General features: G+C 40.9%; 1 protein-coding gene across 1 annotated transcript in view; it reads right to left on the minus strand.

Moving 5' to 3' along the window:
* OCA2 (OCA2 melanosomal transmembrane protein) overlaps nucleotides 1–18,805 on the minus strand; it is a 343,821-nt gene that overhangs the window by 275,652 nt on the left and 49,364 nt on the right. The window contains exons 6-8 of the mRNA XM_062204569.1: nucleotides 13,707–13,867; nucleotides 10,333–10,412; nucleotides 7,780–7,933 (exon numbers count right to left, since the gene is read on the minus strand). Of these exons, the coding sequence (XP_062060553.1) occupies nucleotides 7,780–7,933; nucleotides 10,333–10,412; nucleotides 13,707–13,867 (395 nt within the window). The remainder of the gene's footprint in view (nucleotides 1–7,779; nucleotides 7,934–10,332; nucleotides 10,413–13,706; nucleotides 13,868–18,805) is intronic.

Consider the following 18,805-nt stretch of genomic DNA (forward strand, 5'->3'; position numbering starts at 1 on the left):
GATTGGCTAGCATTTTGTTGAGAATTTTTGTGTCTATGTTCAAAAGAGAAACTGGTCTGTAGTTCTCTTTCTCTGTTGTATTATTTTTTTCTGCTTTAGTAGTTAAGGTGTTACAGGCTTCTTAGAAGAAGTTTTAGAGGATTCTCTCCCTTTCAATTATTTTTCACAGCTTGAGAAGAATTAGAGTTAGTTCTTTAAATGTCTGATAGAATTCAGCAGTGAAGCCATTCCAGTCCTGTGTGTTTTTCTTTATTGGGAAGATGAGTAGTGTCAAATTCTTTCCATTCCTGTTTATTATGGAAGGTCTCTATTTCATCTTCATTCATAAATGAGAGCTTTTCAGAGTACAATATTGACAGTTTTTTTCTCTTAAGACTTGGAATTTATCTCACCATTCTCTTCTAACCTATAGGGTTTCTGATGAAAAGTTAGCTGTGAGTCCAACTGGAGATCCTCTGAAAGTAATCTGGCATTTCTCTTGTGCACATTTTAGAATCTTTTCTTTATGTTTTACTGTGGAGCTTAACTACAGTGTGTCATGGTGAAGATCTTTTCTGGTAATGTCTGTTAGGAGTTCTATGTGCCTCCTATACTTGGATGTCCCTTTCTTTCTCCAAGTCAGGGAAGTTTTCTGTAATTATTTCACTAAAAAAGCCTTCTAATCCATTCTCTTTTTTCACACATTCAGGAACTCCTAAGACCCAAATGTTGGGTCATTTAATACTATTCCATATATCTCCAACACTGGTTTTTTCTAATTTCTTATTTTTCTTTGTTTTTTTTTTGTTTGTTTGATTGTAAAATTTTCAGAGATTTGTCTTCTAACTCAAATATTATTTCTTCTGCCTCACTGAGTCTATTGTTCAGCCATCCACCAAATTTTTTATTTGATCTATTGAATTCTTCATTTCCAACATTTCATTTTGATTTTCTTTAAAATCTCAATACCATGGAAAATTTTTCATTCATGTCCTGTATGGATTTCTTTAATTCATGAATTTGCTTCTGGTTACTTCTGAGTTATCCCACAATTAATATTTTGAATTCTGTTTCTAGAATTTCATCAATATCTTCAACTTCACATTCTAGTATTGAAGTGTTGTCGCATTCCTTTGGATGTGTCATGTTGTCTTCCTTACTCTTGTTTCTTGATTTTTGGCATTTATTTTTAGGCATCTATGGAGATACTTGTTGTGTGCTTTTTCCCCGTGATGGTTTTTATCTTTGGACCATGCCTCTGTGGCTTAGTGGAGTGTCAGCTCTTTCAGTGAATAACCAGATGTGTGCTGGGTGTGTACTGGGTGAGGCCAGGGAGCCCTGCTCAGTGTTCCAGGGTTGAGGAGTGTCCAAGGTGACACCCAAGTTGGTTATGGTAATTCTCCTCTTTTTTTATCAGAGGGGTGTTTTGATCATCTCTGTTGGTATAGATTCTCACTTACCTCCTCTCCTCATGGCAACCAATGTCAGGGCACTAGCCACAGTGGGTGCAATATTCATCTGCACTATTACAAGAAACCACACAAAGGATCCATGCAGTCCTGAGTGTGAGCATGGATCCTGCAGCAATGACCTCCACAGGCAATCGGGGATCCCTGAGCCTACAGAGCCACCCACAATGACTGCCCAGATCTTTAAAGAACACAGAATCTAAACAACAACAAAACAAACAATTCAGTTAAGTAATGAACAAAGGGCTTGAACAGGCATGTTTCAAAAGATGAAACACAAATGGCCAACAGATACATGAAAAAATGCTCAAGATCACTAGCCATCAAGGAAACACAAATCAAAACCACAACCAGGTTTCACCTCACCCCAAGTAGAATGGCTCTCATACAGAAATCAACAAAAAATAAATGCTGGAGAGGATGTGGAGAAAAGGTATACTATTCCACTGGTGGTGGAAATGGGACTAGTACAGTCATTATGGAATATAATATATAGATACCTCAGAAAGCTAAAAGATCTACCATATAACCCAGCATCCTAATCCTGGGAATTTGCCCAATGGAAATGAAATCTGCATATGAAAGAGCTATCTGTATTCCCATATTTATTGTAGCTCAATTCACAATAAGTTATGGAATCAATCCAGAAGTCCATCAGCTGATGGCTAGATTGAAAAAAAAAAAGTGGTATACATACACTATGGAATACTACTCAGCCATAAAAAAGAATGAATCTCATAATTACCACACAATACATTCAACAGGAGACCATTATGCTTAGTGAAATAAGCCAGTCCCAAAAAGATAAATATCATATTTTCTCTGATATTTGGTAGTTAATATAGAATTCCAAAAAATTAATTAGAATGAAACAGACATCTTGTAATGTGATTGTGTTTTTAGCCCTTGTTTATATTCCTGTGAAACTGCTTTCTACTTTTTACTTGTTAAATATTTGGTTTTGGTACATTAGCTTATAATCATAGAGTGGATTGAAATTGTTTTTGCAAAAATTAAAGAAAAAAGAAAGGAAGAAAGGAGAGGGATTGAGGGAGAAAGAAATGGAAGGAGGGAAGTATGGTTATATTCTTAGAATTATACCTGTGAAATACATGAAGTCAGTTCTCTTAAAATTAATAAAAATTTTAAAAATCAAAGAAGACTAAAAATAAATGAAGAGACAGACAATATTCAGAGTCTGTAAAGCCATTCTAAAATGTATATGTGAATAGATCAAATAATAGCCAAACAATTTAAGAAAAACTAAGAGGAATTACTCTTCCCAGTATCAAGACTTACAATATACTTGCAGTGATCAAGATAGGGCAGTCTTGGAAGAGGGCTAGACACATAATCAATGAAACAGAATAGAGAACCTCAAATATATCCCACAAAAAGGCTCAATTTTAACAAAGGAACAAAAGCAATTCAATAAAGGTGAGGTAGCCTTTTTAGTAAGTGGCACTGCAACAATTGAACATCCACAAGTTTAAAAATGAACCTACATCTAAACCTCACACAACTAAAAAAACTAACTCAAATTAAACTTGGACTTCAATATAAGAAGCAAAACTATATATTTTTTGGAAAAAAATCTTTAGTATGTAGAACTAAGCAATCATTTCCTAGACTTGATACCCATAACATGATCTATGAAAGGAAAAACTTATAAACTGAAATGAGAGAAAATACTTGGAAACCACATATCCAACAAAGCCTTTAGATCTGGACTATACAAAGAACACTCAAACTCAACAGCACAAAACCAAACAATTCAATTAGAAATAAGCAAACATCAAGTACAGACATCTCACTAATGGCAAATAAATAATTTAAAATATGTCCACATTATCATCAGTAGAAAAATATAAATTGACATCACATTAAGAATATACCACACCCCAGTAAAATGGCTGAACATCTGTCATACGGATGTGGCAGTTTTGACAGCAGGGCCTTGGGTGACTAATGCGTAGTACAGAGCACAGTTTGAGAAAGCTGGAGAGGAAGGATTTCCAGGAACTGGATGAGCTGCCTGGGAAAGCAGCCCTGGAGGTCGCTGGCTGCCAAGTTTCACACAGCAGGTTCTGCCCCAACCAAGGCCACATGCCAGGCAAGCCTGCCCTGGGATCTGCAACCTTCTGTGTGTAGTTCATTTTGTTTTATTCTGCCATTTCGTTTTTTGTTTCTACAACAGACCATGTAGGAAATCCTTACAGATTTTAAAATCTGGGATGGCTCTTGGGAGAGAGGGACAGATTTTCTTTTCTGAATGGCTATTAAGAATGGCTACTAATTAATGAAAGATTTATAAATCTGTATAAACTGTATAAGTTTCATAGGTTATATATTTATATAAATGAGGTAAACCAACCCTAGAATAGCAGAGAAGCCTTTTCAAAAATAAATTGGGATTGAATAAGTTTATGAAAAAAAATATTCAATATCACTAGTCATTAGGGAAATGCAAATCCAAACCATAATGCAATATCTCATTCCATTTTAAATGGTTATCATCAAAAAAGCAAAAATAAAAATGTTGGAAAGGATATAGGGAAAAGAAAACTCTTACAAACTGTTGGTAGGAATGTAATTTAATATAGATGTTATAGTAAATAGTGTGGATATTCCTCAAAACAAAAATGTAATAAAAATAGGTCTTGGGGCCTACACTGTGGTGTAGCAGGTAAAGCCACCACCTGCGGTGCCAGCCTCCCATATGGGCACCAGTTTGTATCCTGGCCACTCCTCTTCCAACTCAGCTTTCTGCAGTGGCCTGGGAAAGCAGTAGAAAATGGCCCAAGGATTTGGGTCCCTACACTCACATGGGAGACCCGGAAGAAGCTCCTGGTTCCTGGCTTCAGATCAGCCCAGCTTCAGCCATTGCAGCCATTTGGGGAGTGAATCAGCAGATGGAAGACCTCTCTGTCTCTCCCTTTATCTATCTATAAATCTTAAATATAAATATAAATATATACAATTATATAAATATATATACCATATGACCCAGCCATCCCACTTCTGGATTTATAGCCAAAGGAAATGAAATCAGATTATCAATGATATACCTGCATTTCCATATTTATTACAACACGATTCACAATAGCCAGAAAGAAGAACCATTAGAAGAGTCTGTCAGCAGCAAATGAATGGGTAAAGACAATGTGGCATACATATATACACACAAAGAACTCTGGGCAGCCATTAAAAAAAATAAAATCTTGTTATTTGTACTAAAATGGATGGGAATGGAGGGCATTATGTTGAGTGAATTAAGCTAGACACTGCAAAAAAAACAAATACTACATGTTCTCACTCATGTGTGGAATTTAAAAAGTTGACCTGAAAGAACAAGAGAGTAGAACAGTAACTACTGGAGGCTAGGAAGGGTTGTGGGGAACAGAAATAGAGGGAAGGTGAAATAAGTTTCCAAAATTTATTTTTTCACACAAACTTTGATATCCATCGGATGATACAACAAGTTGCTGAAGAGTTCATGCAAATGTGTATGATGAAAAACCTGCAGTTGGATTTCCAAAGTTTTTTGCACTAAAATAGACTTATCTTTTAATGCCATTTTTCCACAAACTTTTTGAAGGACCATTGTACAGTGAGATGGGAGGAATAAGTTCTAGTATTCTACAACACAATAGGATAACTACAGTTTACAACAATCACTTATGCATTTTATGAAAACTAAAGACAGGAGAGTTTGAAAGCCCACAAAATAAATGTTAAGGGTCTATAAATGCTAATTACTCTGATATGATCACTACATATTATATACATGTACATGAATTATCACATTGTACACCACAAATGTATATAATTTCTATGTATCAATTAAAAAGAAAAATATTTTCAAAGTTGGCATGGCATTATATTTTTAACTAGCAAATATGTAATTGGTTAAAGTGGATTATAGTAAATCCATAATTTCAAAATGATATTCAGGGGAAAAAATGAAAGAGAAAATAAATAAAATACGTAGACACCACTGGAAGTTGATAAGGCAACAACTGCCAACCATAAAATTGATAATTAAAGAAAAATAACCTTTATCATAAACAGTTTCACATTAACAAAATTAGATGGGAGAAAGTTCTTCAATATAGAATAACTCATTTACAAACACAGAAGGAATGATAGAAAGTTCACTGTAAATGCTAATGAAATAAGGAGTTAAGTGATGGTTCCTGGTGATATCAAAACCTTTAGGAGAAAGGTGACAGGGAGCTTGACAAAAAACAAACTGTCACCTCCTCAACTCACAGAGCATCCTCAGCAGCACTAAAGTAGGTGTGACGTCCAGACACTTGTCCCTCGTCCCTGATGTGAGCCACACCCCCTACACACTTGTGAAGTATGTAAGCCCAAAATTGAACCTGAAGGTTTCAGATCCAAACTGTAGCCTGAAGAGGATGGAGTAATAAATTAATCCCATGAAAAACCCCTTCAGGCTGTAGGATGAATACTCCACAGAAAAACAGAGCAGTGGTTTTCAACTCACTGGTGGTGCAAGGAAGAAGCAAGTTGGACTGCGAATGGCATCTTTGGAAGGGCCTTCCCTGGAAATGGCCCGTGGTTGACTTCTGGGTACTCAGCTTTAAGGATGTGACAACTGATAAGGTTGTTTTGTTGGACTGGGCCAGAGTATTCTGCTGTACTAGCAACGCCTACACTGTAAAATGTGATTTACAGAAATACCTGCTTTCCTTCTGAGAGTCTTATGACAAGCCCTAACAAAATCTCTGAGTCTCAAGAAGGAAGCCCTGGGAAGAAACCCTGCACACACGTCACATCCTTTGTTGTTGGAAGGAGGGGTGTGTCCTGCCTGAGACAGGAGCCCTTTCAGAAGCCTGCTCCTAGACTCCTAAAGAGTCAGCAGGTCTCCGCTGTTGTTCACAGTAATAGTGCTTAGCCCAGAGTCAGCTGTCTGTGAGTCTGAGTCTTGCTAGCTAATCACAGAGTGTCTAGGTGGTCATGAAAGCCCAAGAATAATGATAATATTGATTAAAAAGAAATTAGATAATGAACATAGAGAATAAAGCTGTTCTAGAATAAAAATAAACATAACGATACAACAACCAAACTTGTTAGATGAGTGGGGCCTGAACTTACTGGAACTAAGCTTTCTCACCAAGCAGACTGGACAACCACACCAAGGCTATGGACTTTTCCTGGCCATTCCTGCTGCCAGCTATTTCCTTGATAACTCCAAGTTTTGTTTTTTTTGGTTTTTTTTTTTTTGTTTGTTTGTTTGTTTTTTTTTTTTTTTTTTTTGACAGTCAGAGTGGATAGTGAGAGAGAGAGAGACAGAGAGAAAGGTCTTCCTTTGCCGTTGGTTCACCCTCCAATGGCAGCCGCGGCCAGCACACCATGCTGATCTGAAGGCAGGAGCCAGGTGCTTCTCCTGGTATCCCACGGGGTGCAGGGCCCAAGCACTTGGGCCATCCTCCACTGCACTCCCAGGCCACAGCAGAGAGCTGGCCTGGAAGAGGGGCTACTGGGACAGAATATGGCACCCCGACTGGGACTAGAACCCCGTGTGCCAGCACCACAAGGTGGAGGATTAGCCTATTGAGCCACAGCGCCGGTCCACTCCAAGTTATTTTTCATGCCTAGACCAACTCAGTAAGAAGCACCTCTTCATTGTGCTATCCTTTCCTGATCTCCCAAGCTCAAAGCACAGAGCCAACCCTTCTGCTAACATGCTGCTGTATACTTTGGTTTCACCATTCAGTTAACAGTGGTCCTGCCTGGCCTGGGAAGTGTTTCCACTTTGCTGCATGCTACTGAAGGTACATCCACACTTAAAATTTCCCAACAAGTTGGCAAGACATAAAACCATTTGTGGAAATTCTCATCAGCCAGTTGATAAATGGAACAGTCGATTCTTTCCCACTGGTAGCCCAAGGGCTTCTGTGTCCCTTTCACATGCATCCTAAGCAGCAGGAAGGGGGTTATTAACATCCTATGATACAGAAGAAGACCTTGAGTCTCAGAGGAGCTCAAAACTCATCTTGTGGCCATCCCTGAAAGTCACACTTGGGGTGAGCAGTGGCGGAAGGGTAGAGAATCGCATGCCTGTTCCACTCTCTCAGGTTCACTTTGACTGGCCTGCCCAAAACTCCTCATTGCATATGCCAACAGCCAAGATTCAGTAAAATCCCAGTACACTTCCATTTTCAGCCGGTAGTGACAGACCTGCCAACATTTAAGAATTACACTATTCTCAATTAAGTGCTGGACTGGGCTGATCCAGAGCATCTAACAAGTTAAAATACCTTGACGATGAGCACAGATGAAAGGAAGCAGGTACAAAAGTTACCTCAAATATAATCAGGCCATAGACCCCCGCGAGGATGGCTGCAGCGATGGTCACTTGTGCTTCCACGCTTGCACGGAGGTATTGATGAGCCAGCAAAAGAGGGACCACCTGGGTCTGCTGCAGGGTGGCCCGAATGTGGATGGAAACAGTCTCCCTGCAGAATGAAGCAAAGACCTTACAGCTGGCAAAGGAAACAAATCCTGGATCAACACTTAGTGTCCCTTTTGCCCTGTCCTTTCTAGCAGAAGTCAATCATGGCCATAACCAGAGTCCAGATGAATCTGTTCATTTGTTCATCAGTGCCTGATGTCATAGACAAAAGAGCATGGAGCACAGGTCAGTGGTATGGGATGCAGAATGCAGCCTGCTTGTGTCTAAGCCTGGTCCTGCAGGTGCCACCCCAATAATTAACAAAGAGTACAGTTGATTTTACCCTTTAGTCTCCTCACTTCCTCCTTACCAACATACCAGATGGCTTTACCGGCAAAGCCAACTCTTTAAACTTCAGTCCCTGATGTTGGAGAAACCATCACAAACAAGAAGCCTGAAAATCAAGAGTCTGAGGCATGTTGAAACAGAAGCACTTTATTTAAGAAATTATTTATTTATTTTGAAAGTCAAAATCACATAGAGAGAGAGAGCTCCTCCGTCCACTGATTCACTCCCCAAATTGCCGCAATGGCATGGGCTGGGCCAGGTCGAAGCCAGAAGCCAGGGATTTCATCTTGATCTTCCACATGAGTGCCAGGGGCACAAATACTTCTGCCATCCTCCACTGCTTTCCCAGGCACATTAGCATGGAGCTAGATTGGAAGGGGAGCAGCCAGGACATGAACCAGCACCCATATGGGATGCAGGTGCTGCAAGCAGTGGCTTACCCCACTACGCCACAGCGCCAGCCCTGGAAGCACTTTGTTGAAAGGTCACTTTACAATTTTCACAGACTGAATTGTGTCATCCCCCTTAACTGAAAAAAAATTATATGTTGAAGTCCTAACCCCTAGTACCTCAGAATGTGAGTACATTTGAGGTAGGATCTTAAAGAGGTAATAAAGATTAAACGAGATCACTAGAGTGACTAATACTCAATCCAATAGATTGGCATTCTTATAAGAGATTAAGTCACAGACATACTCAAAGGAGACCAGAAGTCACAAGGAAGAGGTGGCCATCTGTAAGCCAAGGACAGGGGCCTCAGGAGAAGCCAACACTGCCAATGCTTTGGTCATGGACTCCCAGGTTCCAGAACTGTGATAAAATGCATGTCTGATGTTCAGGTCATCCAGGTTGAGACACTTTGTTATGACAGCCTGGGATAAGATGGTAACCATGAGAACAGACTGAATATGTAAATGTCATTAGTCTACAAAAAAGGGGTGAGAGTAGCATTGTGGTACAGAGGGTTAAGCCACTGCCTATGACACTGGTGTCCCATATGAGTGCCAGTTCGAGTCCCCACTGCTCCACTTCCCATCCAGCTCCCTGCTAATGCTATTGGGAAAGCATCAGAAAGATGGCCCAAGTACCTGAGCCCCTGTCACCTACATGAGAGACCTGAATGAAGCTCCTGGCTTTGGGCTAAACCAGCCCAGCTCTGTCTCTCTCTCTCTCTCTCTCTCTCTCTCTCTCTCTCTCTATATATATATATATATATATATATATATATATATATATATATTATATATATATATCTCCCTCTCTCCCTCCTTCCTTCCTTCCCTGCCTCCCTCCCTCCCTCCTTCCTTCTTTCCCTCTCCCACTCTCTGTAACTCTGCCTTTCAAATAAATAATAAATCTTCTAAAAGAGGGGGTGGATTCTAAACTTTCCTAGAATTCCCTATTGTATCATATAGTTTTGTAGTATTAAGAAAATTAGAGCATCAGCTAAAATATATCATGGGCTTCCAGCTGGATTCTGAAACAATCCTTTTCTGCCTTGGCACAGGTGACCCTGATATCTTCCCACAGGCCTTGTTTCCACCGTCTACACAGCATGAGTTTGTTGTTGTTGTTGTTTTCTTTCTTTTTTTCTTTTTTGTTTTTTGTTTTTGGTCAAGCCACATAACTGACCTGGGACTATTTGTGACAAACTTGGTGTCCCATGAGTTAAAACATTTTTAGGTGACTGCTAGTGTTTGAATATGTCCCACAAATTTCCTGTGTTGGAAACAATCTCCCAAATCATATAGTTAGAGTATTTGTAGGTAAGGCATTTGAAAGGGACTTAGGATTAGGTGAAATCACAAGTCTTGGTCCCCAGGCTGGCATTAGTGGCTTTGTAAGAAGAGAAGGGAGACTCAGGCTAGCGGGCTTGCTGTCTCGCCACGTGGTGCCCTCTGCCACACTCCAGTGTAACTAGAGAGCCCTCAGATGGCAAGCAGATGTCAGCATCACTCTTGGATTTTCCAGCCTCCAGAACAGTGATCCAAAATAAACTCAGTTCTTTATAAGTCACCCAGCCTCAGGTATTCTGTTACAGCAACAGAAAACAGACTTGGACAGTGGGTTTGTCCCGGAGAATCTGCCCCAGACTTAATCTGCCTGAGAACCCACCTGCTCAAAATCTCAAAGGTCTTGCTCACCACGGAGTGTTCACTTCCTGGATTTAAAAATACTGTCCAATTGTGAATGACCTGTAAAAGACAAAGTATAAAGTCAGGCTTTTTTCTTGAAAAGTCAGCCGGGAATTGTTGTCACTTGGTTTAGGTATTTTATAGAATGGACAAAGAGAAAGAGATGAACAGTGAACTTTGATATGGACATGCACAACCCCAGTATTAGGAGCTAGTACAGGTGATATGGAACTGGAAATTTCCAAAGAGCTTTTTTTAAGTGGGGAAAAAACAATACAAAAGTATGAATATAAAATTAATATATAAAGTTATGAAAAGATAGAAGAAAATACAGATAAGTAGTAAATACAGATAGAAGCAAATATAGATAGAAGTAAATACTCTTGGAATCTACCAGGATTGATTCCAGACCCTCCTTATATAACAAAACCTTCAGACACACATTCCTTATATAAAATGATGTATTAGTGAGCAGGCATTTACCCTAGTTGTTAAGATTCACACATCCCACATTAGGGTTCCTGGGTTCACTTCCCAGCTGCAGTTCCTGATTCCAGCTCAGCTTCTGGCTAACGTAGACCCCGGGGAGCAAATTACTAATGGCTCGAGTAACTGGGTTCCTGCCACCCACATGTGAGACCTGGATTATGATGCTGGCTCAAGGCTCTGGCCCCAGTCCAGCCCCAGATACAGCAGGGATTTAGGAACTGAACCAGTGGGAGAGAATTCACTCTTTCTCTCAAATAAATATATAAATAATCTTTAAATGACATAACATTTGCATATAGCCTATATATATCTTCCCATTTACTTTGAATCACTTCCAGATTATTTGTAATACTTAATACAATGTAAATGCTATGTAAATCATTATTGTACTGTATTGTTTAGGGAATAATAAGGAAAATGTCTATACATGCTCTGTAATTTTTTAATAATTTCTATCTGTGGCTGGTTAAATTTGTGGATGTAAACCCCATGGATACCAAAGGCCAACTGTATTGATTATGTGGAAAAAAATCAATCACTACATATTACTGGGGACTTAAAATAGCCTTTTGAGCCCACTAAGGCAACTTACAAGAAATGTTTTCTTGGAATTGCTTCCTACTTGCAACCTGGGGGAAAACAGAAGCACTCCAAGAAAATTCTCCACATCCTTGTGTCACAGAAGCTTCTTCAAGGGAGGGCCCCCAAGATGGAGCCTCATCTTCTCCTCACGTTCTTATTCCCAAGCCAGGGCAATGGAGAAGAACCAGCTAAGAGGAGCTGGAGTGAGTACAGCAGGAGTGGGAGAGGGTGACATGAGCAGAGAGCAAGTTTGGCAGACAGGGGGAGGGCACAAATCTGGCCCAGGAATCACAAAGGAAATTGGAAATAAGAACCCTGAAATTGGCTGAAGCAGAGGAGGAATACATGCATGAGAGAACAGTTCTCTTGAGACACTTCAGCGTTTCTAAAGAGTATACTCAAAAAAACATTTAGTAAGGATCTCTTGTGTTCTTTGTGTTTCCGGAGATGGATTCGTATGTGGGCATTTTAGGTGTGTCAACACATTACAAAGGGCCTTTCCATCAGAGTAGAGAAGCTCAGGCCAGCTCATTTATCTTAGGTTATAAATATGCATGTGCTGAGAAGGCAATAGACAGGAGGAATCAGTTCTAGAGTTCCATAGTGAAATAGGTGGGCTATAAACCAACAATTTATTATATATTTCAAAATAACTAGAAGAATCTAAGCTCTCAACATGTAGAAATGATAAATCATTAAGGAAATGGAAATGCTAATTACTCTAATTTGATCATTACAGGTGTCTAATTAATCATACTGTACCACATAAATATGGACAATTAAAAATTTCTTTAATTATAAAGATTGAAGATTTTGTTAAGCTCCCTCCTTCTTCCACACAAGAGTCACAGACACAAAGCAGACAGAAGTGTGCCCTCCTTGCTCATTACCAACTTGTCAGTGTGCTGTGCACATCACACAGAGGCACCAAGTTTACAAGCTAAGACTGTGCCACAGCAACCAGTTTAGGACATTGGGGTTACATGGGCCATCGCCAAGTAAACTGCATCCTCTTTCATCATGAGACCTCTGCTCTGTGGACCATTCTCTACACAACAGGAAAACTAGCAAGATGTGTTAATTTGTCAGATGTTCTACTTTAGATGACACAGCCACACACATAAGCAGGGTTTTCTTCTATTGGTTATCACTGGGAAAACCCACAGACTAGACATATGACTTCCATGTAGAAGTCACCATTATAATCTACTGGAGTCACCAAGGCCCGGATTCAGGGGATAGCTAAGCTTCAAGGAGAAGGGCCATGCCTTCCCATCTAGGCTCCAGGCTATCATGGCAATCACTGCTGCTGGCTCTCCTTGCGGTGTGCGGGCTGACTTCACAGGCTGTGAGCTGAGGGTTCTGGATCTCAGAGACAAAACTAAGTACAGGAGCCCACGAGCCCATCAGTATAGATGCAGAAGCTCAGGGAACTTAAGCACAGGCTTATCAAGTACCCACAAAGGGAACTGTACTGGTGGTGTGTCTTCTATTCCATGGGGAAAGCCCAGATTTATATGTGTGTGTGTGTGTGTGTATACACACATATATATATACACAGATATATATATATATATATACATGTATGTGTATATATATGTATGTGTGTATATATATATATATATATATAAATTTTATTTATCTTGAAAGCCAGAGTTACAGTGAGACAGAGAGACACACAGAGAAAGAGACAGATCTTTCATCCACTGCTTCACTCCCCAGATGGCCGCAATGGCCAGCGCTGGACCAGGAAGAAGCCAGGAGCCAGGAGCTTCATCAGGGTCTCCCACATGGGTCGCAGGGCCCCAGACAACTGGGCCATCTTCCACTGCTTTCCACAGGCACATTAGCGAGGAGCTGAATCAGAAGATCCATCAAGAAAAGGACATGAATTTCTACCCATATGAGATGCTGGTGCTGCAGGCGGCTGCTTTACCCACTGTGCCACAACATTGGCTCCAAGGCCCAGACTTAATTGTGCTTTATCAGCAAAGAACAACTACTTTCAAATATATAAAGTTTACCTCAATGGCCCAGCAAAGTGGTTCTGAATAAAGAATCAACAAACCTATTTCTACTGAAATATTGAGAGTTTTATAAATGACTTAGAGAAAAGGGAATAAGAAAATTTCAAAGACAAAGCAAAAGATAAGCGTCAATGGCTTGACTAATAATGGTGTCACTGCCTGATGGCTTCCCATCAAATCCATTCAAGAGGAAACTCAGTTTATAATAGATGAAATGAAATTTTACAATTCCTTTCAAATAACTTATAAGCGTAACCTGCTGTGGCCGCCGCCTCCTGGAACCTGAAGCATCCGTCTGGGTCACCTCTACCACGACATGCTCTTCTCTCCCGGGACGACTTGGACCGCCATCTGTCAGGGACCCTGCCAGGTCCACCTGGAGTAACGTGGAATCAGTACGGCTGCTGAGGTTCAGAGCTGGGGGTGTGTCAAGGTGAAGCACAGAGCAAAGAGCAGAATCCCAATGTCCGCCTGCCACTCACCAGATGCAGACGCTCCTTGGACAACATACAAAGAAATGCACATTTGAGAATTTCTTCCAATTGCCCCAAGCCCCTGACCATTTCTTATGTCTTCAGCCTCTTACTCTTACACATGCGATTGGTTTTGTGTCATTTGAATATGCTTAGCATTCTCTAGTTGAAGGTCTAACTGGTGTCTCCCCAGTCCTATTATCGTTTCTAATTCCATTTTTTGCACCAATCATGAAAATCCTATGCAAGTTCCTGGATCCAGGGTGAGCTGTAGGCAGTATGCTTGTATGAATGAACTGATCTACATCCCAATCCTAAGGTACTGATGCCCTGTTTGTAAGGTGAAAATACACACACCAAAGAAATTCAGAATACGAGCTCTGAAATTGGCAAAATCTAAAGGTTAGCAATTCTTTCAAAGTGTGTGAAAGATTCTTGTTCAGGAAAGATCTATCAAGAAAAGAGGCTCCTCCTACTGCAGAATGCCCTTCCGTGGCACTTATGCCCCTTGGCAGCTCTTGCCCCTTGTCTCCTACTTCCCAACATACGCATGCTGTACAAATGTAGAAGCCCATGCTCTCTGCTCTGGGATGGCTCTCATAGCCTCCCACCTCTCCTACCAGGTCCTGGGGACAACAGTAACATGGACTCTACACAATAGCTAGGCCATTCACTTTGATCCAGAAGACAAAAGTGTTGTGAATGGAAAAATAAATGTCACAACCGTTTGTGCTTTATATCAGGTCTCAACAGTCTGCTAGCAGCAGCTCACGGGCTTGAGGATGATTCCATAACCACTTCCTTTATCTTTCCTTAAATCCCTAAAAGCAGATGGTTCATGGAGCAGACTTAGGAAGGAGATAAAACCTCACCATTGCTAGTGTTCCTAAGGGATTTTCATTGTGTGTTGGGGAGGGATCCAAGAATGGTTAACTCTTTTCATTGCTCTGTTCTTCCCACAAAAAAGTACAAAAACATTCTGATAAAGTGTGTGATCAGCCTGTTGTCTATCTGAGAACCCAGAATGGGCAGCCTTCCCTAGCACTCAGTCGATTAGCCCCTCCACACATCTGTGCTGCTACTCAGCCTCCAAAAAACAACAAATGGAAAATGGAAGTCACACGTGAGGCAAAACGTACTAAGAAAGGGCCCAAAGAGCCCTTATTGCTTCTGAAACACCTGCAATTATTCCTGTCCTAGTCTTTCCCCAAATCAGATTGGAGAAAAAAATTTTAAACAGCTTGAGCTCCAAAGACCTTGCAGACCGGCAGGAGATAGAGCATCGCCACCTAGAGGCTACCATCAGAACAGCAGGCTTCTCCTTCCAGAATATAACATTGGTTTCCAGACCATCTATTGCATAAACAAAATGAAATATATAGAATAAGGCTTTTTTCCTCAAGGGGAGACAGCCAGGTAACAATTAAAACCTCAATGACTCACCATTCAAACAGAGTGCACCAAAAATCCAAGAGACACAGCCTGCACACACAGCCACCCTTCCTTTTTTTCTCACCCTTGCAGGTACTAATTGCATGCTTAGAGTACAAAGCAGGCCCTGACGTTCTGGTGTCAGAAGTGGCTTCCAGATCCAAGCAAATAGGAACCCCACTCTCTCATCCATCTTTGATACTTTCTGGTTACACTAAACTATTCACTAGGTTCCTAACATATTTCAATACCTTCTTCTAAAATGGTGCCTTTCCCTCAAGTGCTTTTCCCCACATCTGGAGAAGCCCTGTACTCTTCTAATATCTCATTCACAGTATCCTATCCCTAAGTCTTTCCTTATCACCTGCATCTCCACCCCAGCAGACTCTATTTCATCTTCCTGTGTTCTGATGACTGTGCATACTCTCATTAAAGTGTTTGCTCTCCCCATGCTGTACTTCCTATGAGAAACAGTGACTTGATCAGCTCTTGTGCTGACTGTTGATGTACAAAAAGTTTTTCTAATGACGGAATACTTGCTAAGGGTTAACTGAGCTCAGTCTTTGAGGTTTCTGTAGCATCTTGAAGGATAAGCGTTGGAGGACTCCACAGCTTAGGTGTAAATGAAAGTGCCTTCTCAGGTTCTCCCAGACTTGTTCCATTCCTGGCAGCAGCACTCTCTCTGCTGGTCATTAATCCACTGGCGTATCTTTCTCCTCACCATGCATATATACTTTATCCATTTTTGTATTTTTTTTTGTTCTAGTACTAGTGATTAAACTCTGTAATTAACACACAATTATTCTTAGGTGTTTAAATTTTAACTGAAAAGTGATCCCTGTTAAATAGAAGAGTGGGAAAAAGAGAGGGAGATGTACAATTTGGGACATGCTCAATCGGAGTTGCCCCAAATGGTGGAGTTAGAAACGTACCAGGGGATTCCAATACAATCCCATCAAGCATATACCAATGCCATCTCACTAGTCCAAGTGATCATCTCCAGTTCACAATTGATCACACTGATAGGTCTAAGAGTCAAAGGGATCACACAAACAAGACTAGTGTCTGCTAATACTAACTGATAGAATCAAAAAGGGAGAGAAAGATCCAACATGGGAAGCGGCATACACAGCAGACTCATAGAATGGCAGATGTCCTAAATAACACTCTGGCCTCAGAATCAGCCCTTAAGGCATTCAGATCTGGCTCAAGAGCCCATGAGAGTATTTTAGGCATGGAAAGTCAAGACACTCTGGAAAAAAAAAAAAAAGAAGAAGAAGACCTAAATGAAAGATATCTGCGAGTGAGATCCCAGTGGAAAGAACGGGGCCATCAAAGAAGGAGGTACCTTTCTCTGAAGGAAGGAGAGAACTTCCACTATGGCTATGACCCTGTTGGGATAAGATCAAAGTCAGCGAACCCTAAAGGCTTCCATAGCCTTGGCAACTCATGACTAGAGCCTAGGGAGATTACTGACGCCATAAACAAGAGTGTCAAATTGTTAAATCAACAACAGGAGTCACTGTGTACTTAGGTCTCATGTGGGATCTGTCCTTAATGGGTTGTCCAATGTGAAGTAATGCTATAACTAGTACTGAAACAGTATTTTACATTTGTGTTTCCGTGTGAGTGCAAACTGATGAAATCTTTACTTAGTATATACTGAATCGATCTTCTGTATATAAAGATATTTGAAAATGAAAAAAAAACTTGGTGTTAAACTGGAAATTGCATAGAAAATTAATCAATTCTTTAAAAAATATCATGTAGGAGCTCTGTCCTTAATGTGCTGTACAATGTGAATTAATGCTATAACTAGTACTCCAACAGTATTTTTCATTTTGTGTTGCTATGTGGGGGCAAACTGTTGAAATCTTTACTTAATATATACTAAACTGATCTTCTGTATATAAAGAGAATTGAAAATGAATCTTGATGTGAATGGAAGAGGAGAGGGAGCGGGAAAGGGGAGGGTTGCAGGTGGGAGGGAAGTTATGGGAGGGGAGAAGCCATTGTAATCCATAAGCTGTACTTTGGAAATTTATATTCATTAAATAAAAGTTTTTTAAAAAATAAATAAAATTAACTTCGCATCAACAAAAAAAAAAGAAAGAAAGAAAGAAAAACTTTTTGGAGCCCTCTTCTGTACTAGACCTTAATCTTGGTTTCATTCTTGATCTCTGAGTCAAATTTCAGCAATAAATCCCCCCATCCTTGATATCCATTCAAGTTCCTCTTCACCTCCTGTGATAGCTAATGTTTGTGTTGATTTGACTGGACTACAGGATGCGCAGATATTTGGTGAAACATTAATTCTAAGTGTGTCTGTGAAGGTGTTTCCAAAAGAGATTAACAGTTGAATTTGCAGACTGAGCACAAAAGATCTTCCTTCCCCAGTGCAAGTGATCATCATCTGATCCACGAGGGCCCAGACAGAATAAAAGGTAGAATGAAGAAGAATGTGCACTCACTCACATTCATATTCATTCTCTCTCTCTCCCCTTCCCTCCACTACTGAGCTGAGGCACCAATCTCTTGCCCTAGATATTCCTAGTTCTCAGGTCTTTGAATTTGGATGGAAATCTACACTACTGACTCTCTGACGCTCACATCTTCAAGATATGCCACTGGCTTTCCTGGATCTCCAGCTTGTAAAGAACAAATTATAGACTTCTAGGCATCTGTAATCATATGAACCAATATCTTATAATAAATTTTTCTTTTTTTTTATTTGACAGATAGAGTTAGACAGTTGGTTCATTCCCCAAATGGCTGCTACGGCTGGAATTATGCCAATCCGAAGCCAGGAGCGGGTGCTTCTTCCTGGTTTCCCATGTGGGTGCAGGTGCCCGAGCACTTGGGCCATCCTCTACTGCCTTCCCGGGCCACAGCAGAGAGCTGGACTGGAAGAGGAGCAACTGGGACTAGAACCTGGTACCCATATGGGATGCGGGCGCCACAGGCAGAGTATTAACCAAGTGAGCCATGGTGCCGGCCCCAATAAATCTCTTTCTGTATATGTGAAGATACTTCAAACAGTTCATGGGAAATTGGAATTAAAAGTTAAGTTTGGGCCGGCGCCGTGGCTCACTAGGCTAATCCTCCGCCTTGCGGCGCCGGCACACCGGGTTCTAGTCCCGGTCGGGGCACCGATCCTGTCCCGGTTGCCCCTCTTCCAGGCCAGCTCTCTGCTGTGGCCCGGGAGTGCAGTGGAGGATGGCCCAAGTGCTTGGGCCCTGCACCCCATGGGAGACCAGGAGAAGCACCTGGCTCCTGCCATCGGATCAGCGCGGTGCGCCGGCCGCAGCGCGCTACCGCGGCGGCCATTGGAGGGTGAACCAACGGCAAAAAGGAAGACCTTTCTCTCTGCCTCTCTCTCTCACTGTCCACTCTGCCTGTCAAAAATAATAATAATTAAAAAAAAAAAAGAAATATTAAAAAAAAAAAAAAG

The sequence above is a fragment of the Lepus europaeus genome, chromosome 11, assembly GCF_033115175.1.
Source record: "Lepus europaeus isolate LE1 chromosome 11, mLepTim1.pri, whole genome shotgun sequence".
Classification (NCBI taxonomy): domain Eukaryota; kingdom Metazoa; phylum Chordata; class Mammalia; order Lagomorpha; family Leporidae; genus Lepus; species Lepus europaeus.